General features: G+C 35.1%; 1 protein-coding gene across 4 annotated transcripts in view; it reads right to left on the reverse strand.

Moving 5' to 3' along the window:
* Positions 1-12,473: 12,473 nt before the first annotated feature.
* The window catches only part of LOC136026606 (PRA1 family protein 3-like), a 42,604-nt gene continuing 40,566 nt past the window's right edge, over positions 12,474-14,511 (reverse strand). For all 4 annotated transcript variants that reach the window (XM_065703328.1, XM_065703329.1, XM_065703327.1 and 1 more), the window contains exon 4: positions 12,474-12,849. In XM_065703328.1, coding sequence (XP_065559400.1) covers positions 12,710-12,849 — 140 coding nt within the window. In that variant the 3' untranslated portion in view covers positions 12,474-12,709. The remainder of the gene's footprint in view (positions 12,850-14,511) is intronic.

The following is a 14,511-nucleotide window of genomic DNA, read 5'->3' on the forward strand; positions in this document are numbered from 1 at the left end:
AGTCTCGTATGATAATATCAAACAATGTTTAAATATTATAAAATCTTATCATGCATTTTCAATGTCTTGTGAGATATTATGACAATGCTTTTAGATCACATCCTTTAGATAACATCATGTCAGATTTGATTATATCAGACACGTTTTGATATTGCCTGAAAAAAATTTTCTTAATAGCAGGTAGAATTTTAGTAATGGCATGCATGACTTTGTCAATATATTTCAAGGTTTTGATAATACTATGTAAAGTTTTAATAATATCATAGAGTAAGTAAGTAAGTAAGACGGCTCTAGACCCTTAAGCAAACTGGCGGTGCTGATCTCCGTTTCATGGCCCTTCAGCCAGGAAGTGTAATGGGGGGTCGGGGGCTAACTTTCCTGTGCTTTCACACACCCTAATATCATAGAAGATTCTCATTATACCATCTGGGATTTTGATAATGCTGCACAAGGTATTTAATAATTCCAGGCATGATTTCAATAATAACACACACGATTTTGGTAATGCTTGATAATATTTTGATAGTACCCGAACACAAATTTGATAGCATCATTCTAGATTTAATAGAACCAGAAAAGATTGCTATAATATCTGACAAGACTTGAAAATGCAAGATTTTTAGTATTTAAAAATGATTTAGTAATATCATGTGAAAATTTGATAAAAAATTATGTAAGGTATTTGATAATATTTGACATGGTTTTGATAATCTTGATAGTCCCATACAAGAGTTTGGTAATACTTGGAAAGATTTTCATAACCTTGATAATGACCGAAACGATTTCATCACGCTTCGTTAAATTTAGTAATAGCAAACACGATTTTAATAGCATCATGTCAGATTTAATGATATCAGGCACTTTTTGATATTACCAGAAAAGTTTTTGGCTAATATCATGTAGATTTTTCATAATAGAATTCATGATTTTGTTAATGACTTGCCAGAGTTTGATAATACTATGTAAAGTTTTGATAATATCATATATAATTCACATTATACCATGTGTCATTTTGATGATATAGCTCAAGATATTTTATAATTTCAGGCCTGATTTTTTTAATATCACACAGAATTTTGGGAATACTTGATAATATTTTGGTACTACTAGACAAGATTTTGCTAGTATCATTCTATATTTTGATTATAACTTGCAAGATTTAGGTAATATTGGAAAAGAATGTAATAATATCTTACAAGACTCACAACAAAAAATGCAAGACAAGGTTTTGTAATATTTAAACATGATTTGGTGATATCATGCAAGACGTTGCTAATATCATGTAAAGTCTCGATAATATTTGAAAATATTTTGATAATCTTGATAATAGCAGACATTATTTTATTAGCTCTATGTTAAGTTTTATTAATATGTAACATGATTTTGATAGCACCATACTAGATTTTGGTAACGGCAGACATGTTTTGATTTTAGCTGTAAGTATTTTGTTAATGTCTTTTAAGATTTTGATAATACCATGCAAGATTTTTTTTAATAGCTAGCAAGACTCGGATAATATCCTGTAAGGTTTTGACATATCCATAGAGAATTTCAATTATAACACTCGATATTTTAATATTGTTTTGCAAGATGTTTGATAATATTGGAGAGGATATTTATAGTTCCACATATCATTTTGATAAAACTCGGCAATATTTTGATAATCCTGATAATCTGATAACGTGACTGGCTTTCAGTTTCAGTTCTGTGTTTGCATAATTCGAGTGGTTCAGTGGCTAAATCAGTCAAATTCATGAAAAGTAACTTCATAAGAAGCTTTGTTTTAGATGTTTTTTTTACTCGCTATTTAGAATTGATTCATTTTGAATGGCTATTGTGTTGATCTGAAATACGGTGGTTGTAAAATTCGGATGACTACTTGACCAAATCAGTTAAGTCCATCAAATAAGAGATCTAAACCCGAGCTGGCCAGCCAAGACAAAAAAAAGAAATAAATATAAAGATGACAAACGGGTCTTTGGCCAGAAATCTTTGGATTGTGAAGGTTCCCCAAAAAAATGGCTAAAAGAAGAAAAATAGTATTCAAGAAAAAAAAACACCTTGAAAGAAAAATAAAATTCTAAAGAAAAAATATTTTAAAGTATTATGCAACATATCAGGGGTGCATTGTCATTACGTAAAACTCACGTGAGCGTCGCCACTACTTAGCACCCGTGTCTGTGCCCTCCTCAGTTGCAAACAGGGGTTATCGACGGACCTGACCTCTAACATGTCATGCAAGTTTGCGTCATTCTCAGTTACAACCGGGACATTCCCCATTTGACTAGCGGGTCATTTTATTATTGATCATTTAAGTTCCTATTCACCAATCAAATTTTTAAATCCTAAAGGAATTTTTATCTATTTGTTAGGTATTCCGAACAAAAATAGGGGGATCATCTTGTGCCAGCATCTGCGGTCATACAAGGCCCTAGAGCAAATATTTTAGATGAATAGAGGAGGTCTAGCACAAAAATATCACCAACAATAGTGAAATCTGCATTTATCTCCCATATTTGGGTAGAGCACTTTTTAGATGGTCAGACCACTAGAATTAAATACCCTATTAGTCTATTCTTAATTAACCTGGCTAGTACTATTGAAACTTAAAGAATTTGGCTGTTTCTAAACTTACTAGAGGAACCTACCTCGTAAACGACAACCGAGGAAATAATGTTAATGTTAATGAAAATTGGTCATTGGTCACTTGATCATGTAAGAACCTGACATGAGGCGTGCCATCTCTAGGTATAGAGATGGTTGAAGGCCCAGGTTGACGTAATCAATCCAGACTTCTAGTAAATATGCCTGGAGTGTTTTATGGTCAATGTTCTGAAATTTGTGGCCCTGGAAATAGTTTTATACTTATTGTAATTGAAGCTGCTGGAGAAAAAGACTTTCTAAAGTGACTTGAGATACAGATCTCATTAGATGGCTGAGGGTCAAGCGGTCGCCTCTTAAGCTCTCTTACGGTAATTACCCCCTGTGGAATAGAGACTTAGTTTCATAGTAAACATAAAGTTATCAACTGTAAGAAACCGGGGGCAGTCTCTCATTCCTCAAATAATACCTCTCCGTTGAGCTCTAATCTTCCTTGTCTTGTTGTTAATTAAGAATATTAACTCCGATCTTATTTATGATCATGTCTTTTTTGATTGATCCCCTCACGGCCTCAAATTTTAGCTAAAAGGGTTCTGATAGGGCAAAATCAGGAGATGTCTCTCCTTATAGGGCCGGCTAGGTTCGGTGCTATTATCCTAGTTATTGCAATTTTTATTTATTTTGTTTCATAATTGTATTGGGTTGTTACCCTATATTTCTGCTGCTACAAGATATTTAACGGTCACTTTAAGACTTGCAGTTCCTCTCTTAATCTCTTTTATTATGTATGCTTAGGTCAAGGAAACTCTAAATGCTTTAGCTCATCTTGTACCATTAGGAACACGAGCACCTCTTATAACTTCCATAGTCGTAATCGAAATCATTAGAGATATGATTCGACCTATTACACTCCCTGTGCGACTTGCAGCTAATATGATTGCCGGCCATCTCCTCTTAGCTCTTCTAGGGCTTTAGGGTACCCTAGAAAGTATTTATATTACTGCGGTTGTAATCTTTTTACAAGTTGTCTTATTAATGTTAGAATTTTCAGTTGCTATTATTCAGTCTTATGTTTGTGTAACTTTAATGACTCTCTACGTAATAGAATAATGAATCAATTAAATCATCCCTATCTTTTGGTTAACGTTAGACATTGGCCATTAGCTACGGGCATGGGGACCTTTGTAAAAACTTCAGGACTAGTCAAATGATTTCACTCTTTTAATAGCGTACCATTCTCAATAGGATTGATTACTATCATATTTGTCTCGTATCAATGGTGACGAGATGTTTCACGAAAGGCTACTTTTCAAGGGATACACTCAACAAACGTTGGATTTGATTTACGATGTGGAATGTTTCTTTTTATCATTTCCAAAGCTTTCTTTTTTTTGTCTCTTTCTTTTGGGCAGTTTTTCATAGAAGTTTGTTACCGAATATTGAAGTTGGAGCTTTATGGCCCCCAACTGGAGTAGAGAGGTTTAGTCCGTTCCAGGCCCCATTACTTAATGCAAGTATCCTTCTGGCTTCAGGATTTGCTGTAACTTCAGCTCACCATGCATTAATAGAGAATAATTTCGATCAATGTCTCCAAGGACTCTTAATTACTGTAATTCCGGGCTTATACTTCTCATTCCTCCAAGGATTAGAGTATATGAAAGCTTCTTTTACTATAGCGGATAGAATCTATGGATCTACATTCTATTTAGCGACAGGTTTTAATGGCTTACATGTGCTTATTGGTACTATTTTTTTGCAATCTATATCTTACGTCATGTTAAGTTTTATTTTTCACCACAACATCACTTCGGATTTGAAAATGCAACTTGGTATTGACACTTTGTTGACGTTGTGTGGTTAGTTCTCTATCTTTTATCTCCTGATGAGGAAAATAGACTCTTTCTAGTATAGATAATATACTTGACTTCCAATCAAAGGGATACTATTAGGGAAAGAAAATTATTTTAATTCGATTAAGAATTTTAATACTTGTTTTTATTATGCTGACCCTAGGAATTCTTCTTAATAAAAAATATCTCTAGATCATGAAAAAGGTGTTTCCATCGGAATGTGGGTTTGATCCTTTAAATTGCTCTCTTCCCCTGTTTTCTATTTGATTTTTTGTTATCACTCTAATTTTTCTTATTTTTGAGATAGAGCTCAACCTTCTCCTGCCCATAGTATTTTAAACATATCCCACATGAGAACCTACCTAATTATCTTCTTTTCTTTCATTCTTGTTGCAGTAGTATTTTACGAATGAAATGAGGGTGCCCTTACATGAATTATATAACCATTGCCTTTACTAGGGACTGGTTCATTTATAAGAATATTTTAAAAAGAACATTGGGTTTGCATCCTAAAAGAGGGATATCCCTTTTCTTAAAGTAAGAATTGATGATATCAAATCCAATTTCGACCTGAATTTAGGCCTCTTGGCCCTAATTCTTTACCAGGAGCTAATAGATAGCGCTTCATTGTTAAAGAAGAGGAAGGGATACCCCCTGCTAAGAAACAGAAAGAAGGATGGGAGCAGCTAACTCTTCAACCAGGGATTTAAGTTCTACTTTCCATGAATCAGCCATCCCAACATCTTCAGCGTTGTGCTCTTGTTAAGATTAAATAAAAAAAACGAGTTTTTTTTAGCTGAAAGTAAGGAGCGACATTAAAACTTAAAACGCACAGAAATTACTTCGTATATGAAAGAGGCTGCTTCCTCATCAACGCCCCGCTCTTTACGCTAAAGTTTGACTCTTTCTCTCAATTCTTCTTTTTAAAACAGTAAAAAAACTTTAGCGTAAAGAGCGGGGCGTTGATGAGGAAGCAGCCTCTTTCATATACGAAGTAATTTCTGTGCGTTTTAAGTTTTAATGTCGCTCCTTACTTTCAGCTAAAAAAACTCGTTTTTTTTATTTAATTTCTGAACGTTTTTGAATCAATGCATGTTTTGATTTTGGCTCTTCGCAGAGGAATAATCAAAACGAAATTCTGCATATTTTTTTTGGGGGGGGGGGCTAAATGGCTTTCTCATAATTTTGATCGAATGATTTTGAGAAAAAAAGAGCGGGGGCGAAGCCTAGTTGCCCTCCGATTCTTTGGTTAATTAAAAAGGCAACTAGAACTTTTAATTTTTTACGAATCTTTTTATTGGTAAAAGATTTACGTAACTTATAAAGTAGCTTACGTAAAGAACTTTTGTATTCTCATGTTTTTATTACATATATGAGGGGATTCGCCCCATCGTCAGTACCTCGCTCTTTACACTAAAGCTTAAATTTTATCCCAATTCATTAAGAATGACCCCTGAATCACAAAAGCCGTAGAATAAATAGTTGAAATTACTAAAAATACTTTAGCATAAAGAGCTAGGTATCATAAGGAGGTGAGCCCCTTATATGGGTAATATTTTCTGTTTGTTTTAAGTTTTATTGCTGTTCCTTACTTCCAGGTGAAAAAGCTTTTTCACATTTATTTTTTTTTTTTTTTAAATAATGCTAGTAAATCCTGCTCTCCCTTCATGGAAGTTTTCTTCTCCCATGACAAATTCTCGATGGAAAGTTCCCCCAGCATATCCCCCTCTTCTCAACCCCTCCCCCCAACCCAAAAAATCCTCCTGAAAACGCCTGTATACTTCCCAATAACCATTACTATATGTAAGCACAGGTCAAAGTTTGTAACTTGTTGCCCCTCCCACGGGGACTGTGGGGGAGTAAGTCGTCCCCAAAGACATAGTTATAAGGTTTTTCGACTACGCTGAATAAAATGGCTATCTCAGAATTTTGATCCGTTGACTTTGGGAAAATAATTAGCGTGGGAGGGGGCCTAGGTGCCCTCCAATTTTTTGGGTCACTTAAAAAGGGCACTAGAACTTTTCATTTCCGTTAGAATGAGCCCTCTTGCAACATTCTAGGACAACTGGGTCGATACGATCACCCCTGGGAAAAAAAAAAACAAACAAAAAAACAAATAAACACGCATCCGTGATCTGCCTTCTGGCAAAAAATGCAAAATTCCACATTTTTGTTGATAGGAGCTCGAAACTTCTACAATAGGGTTCTCTGATACGCTGAATCTGATGGTGTGATTTTCGTTAAGATTCTATGACTTTTAGGGGGTGTTTCCCCCTATTTTCTAAAATAACGCAAATTTTCTCAGGCTCGTAACTTTTGATGGGTAAGACTAAACTTGATGAAACTTATATATTTAAAACCAGCATTAAAATACGATTCTTTTGATATAGCTATTGGTATCAAAATTCCATTTTTTAGAGTTTTGGTTACTATTGAGCCGGGTCACTCCTTACTACAGTTCGTTACCACGAACTGTTTGATATGGAAATATATAAAAAGTGTAAATAACAGAGAGCCTAAGATAAGCACCTTGTACGGGGATGACGTTAAAGACGAAAATAAAGATGATGCCTATGAGCTATTTTCATAAATTATTGAGCCCCCCGCTTCTTCTACCCAACCGCAGTCACCCTTGTAAAAGAGGAGTTTACCCATAAGTAAGGGTATAGAACTTGTCTCTCCTGAACTAAATGGCAAAATCAGCATTTTACTTATGTAATTTCTTAAGTTTAAGCTGAGTGATTTGATAAAATAAGGTAATGCAACCCCCGCTCTAATGACGGAGAGAAGAAAAATGTTATCAGAAATACCTAAATAAGTCTTACATCTCCCAGGAAGCATCAATAAAAGATATACCCTCCTATAACATCCCCACAATTGAAAACAAAAAGGGGAGTCAGATAATCACCCTTCTCATCCCTATATTGACTGTTTAAGTTATAGATATGAAAGCGTAAACATATTATTGCGATTCGAGAGGAGTAGGTTCTTTTCAGAAGACATGTATAGAGGTATTGAACTGGTTTAGAAAGGATGGTTCCAATAATACTTTTTTTTTATCTGACCTTAGTTTTAGGAGTTACGGGTATTTTGAATTTCTTAAGATGTGATTGTCTCTTACTAGATTTCCAGCTACCACTGGAAGCCGAATTTCATCATAGTTAACATTATAATATTGTACATCCTTTTAGGCAGAATTTTGTTACAATCTACGATTATGATGCCATTCATCAATTTTTTTAAATTAAAAAAAAGTTTTCGTAAAAAAATGATTCTATTCTTAAAATTATTTTTGTTAATTATGAAAGGTTATACTATAATACAAGATGATGCACTAGTTAATACTAGACACACTTAACTTTTGACCAGACAATGATAAATTAAAGGTTTATTATGTAAATTGTAAAAATATTTCTGGTGTCTAAGTTACAATTTTACTATTTTCTGGGTTAGAGCAGTAGCTTGCAAACTAGTGAGAGATGATCACTTCCATCACTTAGAAATGGAATGAGCCATAAATCTTAAAACAGTGTCAGATCGAATCAGGATCACTAGATATAGATCGAATCAGGATCACTAGATCACTAGAGATAGGACACTATCTCAAGAACCTTGTCCGAAAACCCTATTTGGGGAACTTTGCTTGAACTACAGTGTTCTGCATGAATGGTATCTCCTTTTTTTCACCACAGCTAGCGAGACACTGGAGCATCATAGAGAGCTGTTTAATGGCTCATTTGAGAAGATATTGATATATTTAAAAACTTCTTTTAATTAACACAAATTATTATTATAGTAGAATCATTTTTATAGATAGATGTCCCGGTCGTTATTTGTGTCCCGGTATTTTGTTGATGGTGATTGCTAATCGAACATTCCTTGTGTCCCGGTCGCTATCTCTTTGAGTGTCCCGGTCGTCATTTATATTCCCTATGTCCCGGTCGTCATTTGTGTCCCGATGTCCCGGTCTGTAATTTCGTCAGTCGACAAACATGACGTCAGTCGACACACAAACATGACGTCACTCGACACACACACACAGACAACTTATTTTTATATAGATAGATATGAGGGGGGTTAAGCCCCTCGTCAGTACCTCGCTCTTTCCACTAAAGCTTAAATTTTGTCCCAGTTTCTTAAGAATGACCCCTGAATCACAAAAGCCGTATAATAAATAGTTGAAATTACTAATAATAGAAAAATAACATCCTTGTTTTACTAGACTCTAAGAAAACAAATCAAGCGAGATATAATTCTCTTTCAAACCAACATTTATAAAAAGATAAATATAGGATGGGATCAATAATTTCCAATAAGATAGTTAGCGTTTATCCCCCCCCCCTCTCCGGAAAATACTGCTCTTGCAGAAAATACCCCCCTCCTGTGAACAATACCCCATGTTAAAAAACCGTGAATCCCCCTCGAAAAATACCCCCGCTGAAAATCTTTCCATGGAAAATACTCCCCCCCACGGTTGGTTTGTCTTCAATCATGTTAGACTTATAAATAAGGACTTCAACTCTCAATTTCTGATCTAATGAGCACCCTGCAAATTTTCTGCGACCATGAGGTGGAGGTTTGGATGAGGAGGGGGAAGTCTCCCTCCTATTTGGAATAGAATCTGCTCATTTTGGGGTTTAATGTTACTCTTTACTTTCATAATAACAGCGTAGACCACAATCATTCCCAGAAATCATAAAGGAGTAGATATCATTTTCCATTTTGATGCGTTTTTTTAAGTTTCTTATGAACCCCTCCCCCGATTTCCTTTCAGAGAGGATATATTTTCTGGGGGATATTTTCCACGGGAGAATTTTCTGAGAGAAGGTAATTTTCTGGGGGGGGGGCAATTTTCTGGGGGAGTATTTTCAGAAGGGGGCAATTTTCAGGGGGAGTGTTTGCAGTTGGGCGTATTTTCCAGGGGGTAATTTCCGTCATTGAGGGTTTTCCGGGGGGAGGGGTATTTCTTAGGGGGTGTTTTCCGGGGGTTAAACCTTGAATCGTTGACAAATTGTATCTAGAGGAAATGAATTTAGTAAATTTATCAATAAATAAACATGTAAGATGAATTCATAACAATAAATTATGATGACAACTATTATTACAACTCTATTTGGTAAACAATAAATATATACAATAAATACGAATTATATAATAATATTTATCATAAGAGTTTAAGTTAAAGAGAAAAATACAATCAGAATCATATTGAGTTCTAATGCTCTGCTTTTGTTCTAATTTTGAAGCTTTACCTCCTCTCAGGAGAAATTTCTGCCCGTGACCTTACATCCCAACTAGCTTGAATGTCATATTTACAAGAAAAATTTTATTTCAAGTGCTAAACCACAATCGTTTTTAACCAGGTCTAACACAGTAAAAATTTTGTTTGTTTATACAATCAATATTTTGATATTTTTTACTCTATTAATGATTGTTGGAATATTGTAGTATGTGTATTATAATTATTATTTGAACCATACTACCGATTCAAATATTCTAATTTTATGTATTGTAGGCAATATAAGAATTGCTATTGAAATGGACAATACAGACAACTTTGTTGTATGGTTTCTTTGTCTGCTCATGGTTGTCTGTTCTCAATCAGGACGTAGAAAAGGGGTCCCTTGGGCTCACTCACTTTAAATCCAAAGTTTTTTCAAGCTAAAAGGTACTTCTTGGTCGAATTGTCAAATAAAACTAATGTGTTATTATTCCATGCCTCCGAAGAAAAATTTGCATAAGTACCTGGCTCTAAAATTAGGTTAAATAATCGATCTTGCGGACATTATCACTGACAATATCTTCTTTAAAGCGTTTTCAGTTTCCGTCTTCAAATCGGTTCCGTTTTTGGTTTCTAATTACCTACATATTCTCTTAATTATGAACATGTCAAGGACAAAAAACAGCATATCAAATTAAATTGCGTAAAAAGATAATAGGATAAATCACCATTTTTTGTTGTTTTTTTATCATTTATTTTCAGTTGTGGAAATGCCACGTTTATATTATTTTTTGTTTTTGTTATTGCTATTCAAACTCAACACTATCAGCGACAGCTATCAGCTCATTAGAGTTTGGAATGTCTCCATCTCCGAGTCTCATGACCAGGACAGAAAAAAAAAATATTTTTGCACTTTCCCTCTGTAATCCCCCGCTTTTAATTTTGCTTAACTAACAGAAAAAAAAAAACTGATAGCCCAAATCTCAAGTACTAAGTAAAGAATAATAGATAAGATGAGATTTATTGCAAAAAGCCTACGGGCCATAGCAACACAGAATACAGTCTGCAAACGAAGCTCAGGAACAAAATACAACTTTAGAAAAAAAAAATTAATAAAAAAAATGCCAAGATTCAATATATTAGCCAACAAACACCAATCATAAGAACAAACATACAAGATCTCCAGGAGAAACATAGTACTTTATTAGGGGGTTTTGAGGCCAGGCTGGTCGAAACAGGGATAGATAGTATCCCAGCCTTGGCCAGCTTTTGTTGACACCACAATCTAGCTATAACTAGTTCAGTACTTGGTCATAAAATGACCCATAAGTTAACATGGTATTCACAAGATGGTAAGACAACTAACCTTATTGATTACGTTATTGCAAACCGAAGATTGGCAGGATCGATACAAGATACGAGGGTATATAGGGTTGTTGTTACGAAGAGTAACTACCTTCCGGGAAGTAACAAATAGGTAGATCAGTTACTTCAATTTTAGCAGCACAATTAAAATCCCCCAGCCTTTTTCCTTCAGGAAAAGAATTGGAGAAACTTTTCAAGAACAATTGAATATTAAACTAGAGATTGCGAAAATTTGACAATATAACAGATGGATGCACAAATCTTATCAAAAAAGTTTGTGTAGCAGGAGATGGTATCATAGGAAGGAAACTTGGAAAATCAGCAAGGAATTTTACCGAAAAACTTTCAATTTAGTGGAGAAGAAGAGGGGCTTGCAAAAGAAGTCTTTGAGTGACAGATCAAGTTAAAATAAGAGGAATACAAAGAAAGTGGGGAGAACATTAGAATATGAATTAAGAAAGTGTGAAACGGAGGTTGAGAATAAAATGCCAAAGACGTGTAAGATGGATTTACGCCACATCTTGAGTATCCGGAATTACGCATGGCGACATAATAGTAAAATATTGTTTAAAAGATTGCGCCAGGCCAGGTCTGGAAGATCTGCGATCACGCCAGGCGGCGTAATCACAAAATATTGTTTTAGCACAGCCCTAAATAGCTAATTAGCTTTTATTTATACAGCGGGTTATAATATCCTCGTTTTTTATGCGTTTGTTTTCTTCACTTGATTTGTTTTTGTAATTCGTCATGCATAGTCTATCCTATTCTGTCCTGTCTAAAATTATCTCACAAATTAACAACGTATGGCTTCATACTGTTGATGAAGTTGCAGCAGATAAGTTACAACACTTGCAAAATGAATTAAAAAGGTCCATGAAGTGGATGTGCTTAGGGGGAATAAACAGCCCCATGGCCTGGACCTCTCCCGCTGGTTAAAATTTCGTGAGTTATAGGACACTTTTTATCCAAATTAAAAAAAGATCTGCTTTTTTAATATTTCCTTCCCTAGATTTTTCGGTATTGACCCCTCCGGCACAGAAAACAAAAAATTTGGATTCATGACTGGTCCACTGGTAAACTTTTCTGGATTCTTATTTAACGTTTGATAGTGCTTAGACTTCTGGCACGGGAAGTAGCCAAAATGCCGCATATAGGAAGCTGGCCACTATAAACGCAAAAAATATCAACACCTACTCCCTAGAGTGATAAGAAGTATCCCCGTACAGTTAGCGGGGAAGCTTCAAGTCTTGATATTTATCTGGTTTGACCGACAGGACATCTAGAATAATGAGAAGCAAAGTTGGCCGTGAAGTAAATTATCACAACTTGATAATTGATACCAAGGCAAAAGAAAGAAATCCAAGGTTTCAAGAAAAACCGTAAAAATTTTGATATGTGATAAGCTCTTAAATCAGCTTCCAAAAAGAAAACAAAAATTTTAGTTTCAGTATTTAATTAACATTCCAACAAGAAAAAACAAAAACAAGTTTAGCAGGTAATAAAATGGATTCAATTCAATACTTCACAGGGTTAAAGAAGCAGTACAAATTACCTCTTGAAATTTCATCTTTTACAAATGACAAATAGTCATGTCCAGGAATTGTATATATAGGTGAATAAAATAATTCAAGAAGAAATAAAATTTCACAAAAATCTTCACAGCCGATTTTTCTTACTGAAACGGAGTATATTCAATTCCAAAAGTCCCAAGAATGACCCCCATTGGCGTTTTCTTCAATCCAACCATCTCCATTTTATTAACAATCTTGTTATTCAAATTTCGAAGCCGTAACGAAGCATGAACAAAAGATACTGAAAAATAGTGTAAATAAATATACCGCAGGAAATAGACAATTTGAGAAAAAAAGAAGCAAAAATTGCTTACTTGCGAAAAACTCAAAAGTTCACGAATAATACAAAATGTAGGAAGCTCAGGGCAAAATCTTAAACTACTTTAAATTAAGGGGGTACGGACATGAAGGCCCCAAGCCTTCATGCGTATCTACTCTACTTTCCACCCAATTCTTTTTATACTCCAATCTGAGTATCCTTTATACAGAGTTCTCAAGTAAATTAAGCAAAAACATAAAACTTATACAACAAGCACTATTAAGAGATTTTTCCTTATTTCAAGGAATACCCCGCAAAGATTTAACATTTTTATGCTTCCTGTTTTATTTAATTACAACCTCTATATAGTGGTTCACATTTTATCTGCTTCCACATTTAACCAACCATAAGAAATAGCTCAACTGACCATTGCTTTAAGGTTGAATAAGGCTGAAAAAGTTTAGGCACAAATAATAACAACAATTAACTTAAATACAAGGAAAGGGGTGGACGGCGAAATGCATTTTTCTAAAATTGGCGAGAGGGGAAATTTATTGTTTCTGTTCAGCTTTATTGTTCAAAACCTAGAGAGAAGAGTATAAAAATCTAGGGTGGAAAAATCCAGGTCCATGGAGTAGACAAGAACAGCAGCTGCAACCTCTACAGGCCAACACAGCAGCAAAAGGTTCAAACCTAGGGGGAAGAGTAGAAAAGTCTAGGGTGGAAAAATCCAGGTCCATGGAGTAGACCAGAACAGCAGCTGCAACCTCTACAGGCCAACACAGCAGCAAAAGGTTCAAACCTAGGGGGAAGAGTAGAAAAATCTAGGGTGGAAAAATCCAGGTCCATGGAGTAGACCAGATCAGCAGCTGCAACCTCTATAGGCCAACACAGCAGCAAAAGGTTCAAACCTAGGGGGGAGAGTAGAAAAATCTAGGGTGGAAAAATCCAGGTCCATGGAGTAGACCAGAACAGCAGCTGCAACCTCTACAGGTCAACACAGCAGCAAAAGGTTCAAACCTAGGGGGAAGAGTAGAAAAATCTAGGGTGAAAAAATCTAGGTCCATGGAGTAGACCAGAACGGCAGCTGCAATCTCTACAGGCCAACACAGCAGCAAAAGGTTCAAACCTAGGGGGAAGAGTAGAAAAATCTAGGGTGGAAAAATCCAGGTCCATGGAGTAGGCCAGAACAGCAGCTGCAATTTCTACAGGCCAACACAGCAGCAAAAGGTTATATCAGTATCTTGTCTAGTAACCATAACTACCACAAACCCTTGAGGGTAAAAATGAGTTGAATGACAAAAACTAATGTCATTTTGCTTTATGTTATTTTATTCAGTTTTTTCTTTGTCCTTATAACTTTTTATTTGACAAAAAAAAAAGAACTCAATTCATCGCTCTTTGAAGCAACTGCGTAAAAGCTACAACTTTACTTGAATGAAAACTGACATTTAAATCAATTACGATACAAAAAAAACGGCATGAATTTAACTTTCCATTGATAGTACATGCTCAAATTTTGAAAATAGCTGATTGCGGTTAGCTTTACGATAAGTTGTAACTACTTTGGGACTAATTGTATCTAAAGACATAAAAAATGGATACCTCCAAGCAACCCCCCTTCCTTCAAAAAATAAAATAAAA

Source organism: Artemia franciscana, chromosome 4, assembly GCF_032884065.1.
Source record: "Artemia franciscana chromosome 4, ASM3288406v1, whole genome shotgun sequence".
In the NCBI taxonomy this organism is placed as follows: domain Eukaryota; kingdom Metazoa; phylum Arthropoda; class Branchiopoda; order Anostraca; family Artemiidae; genus Artemia; species Artemia franciscana.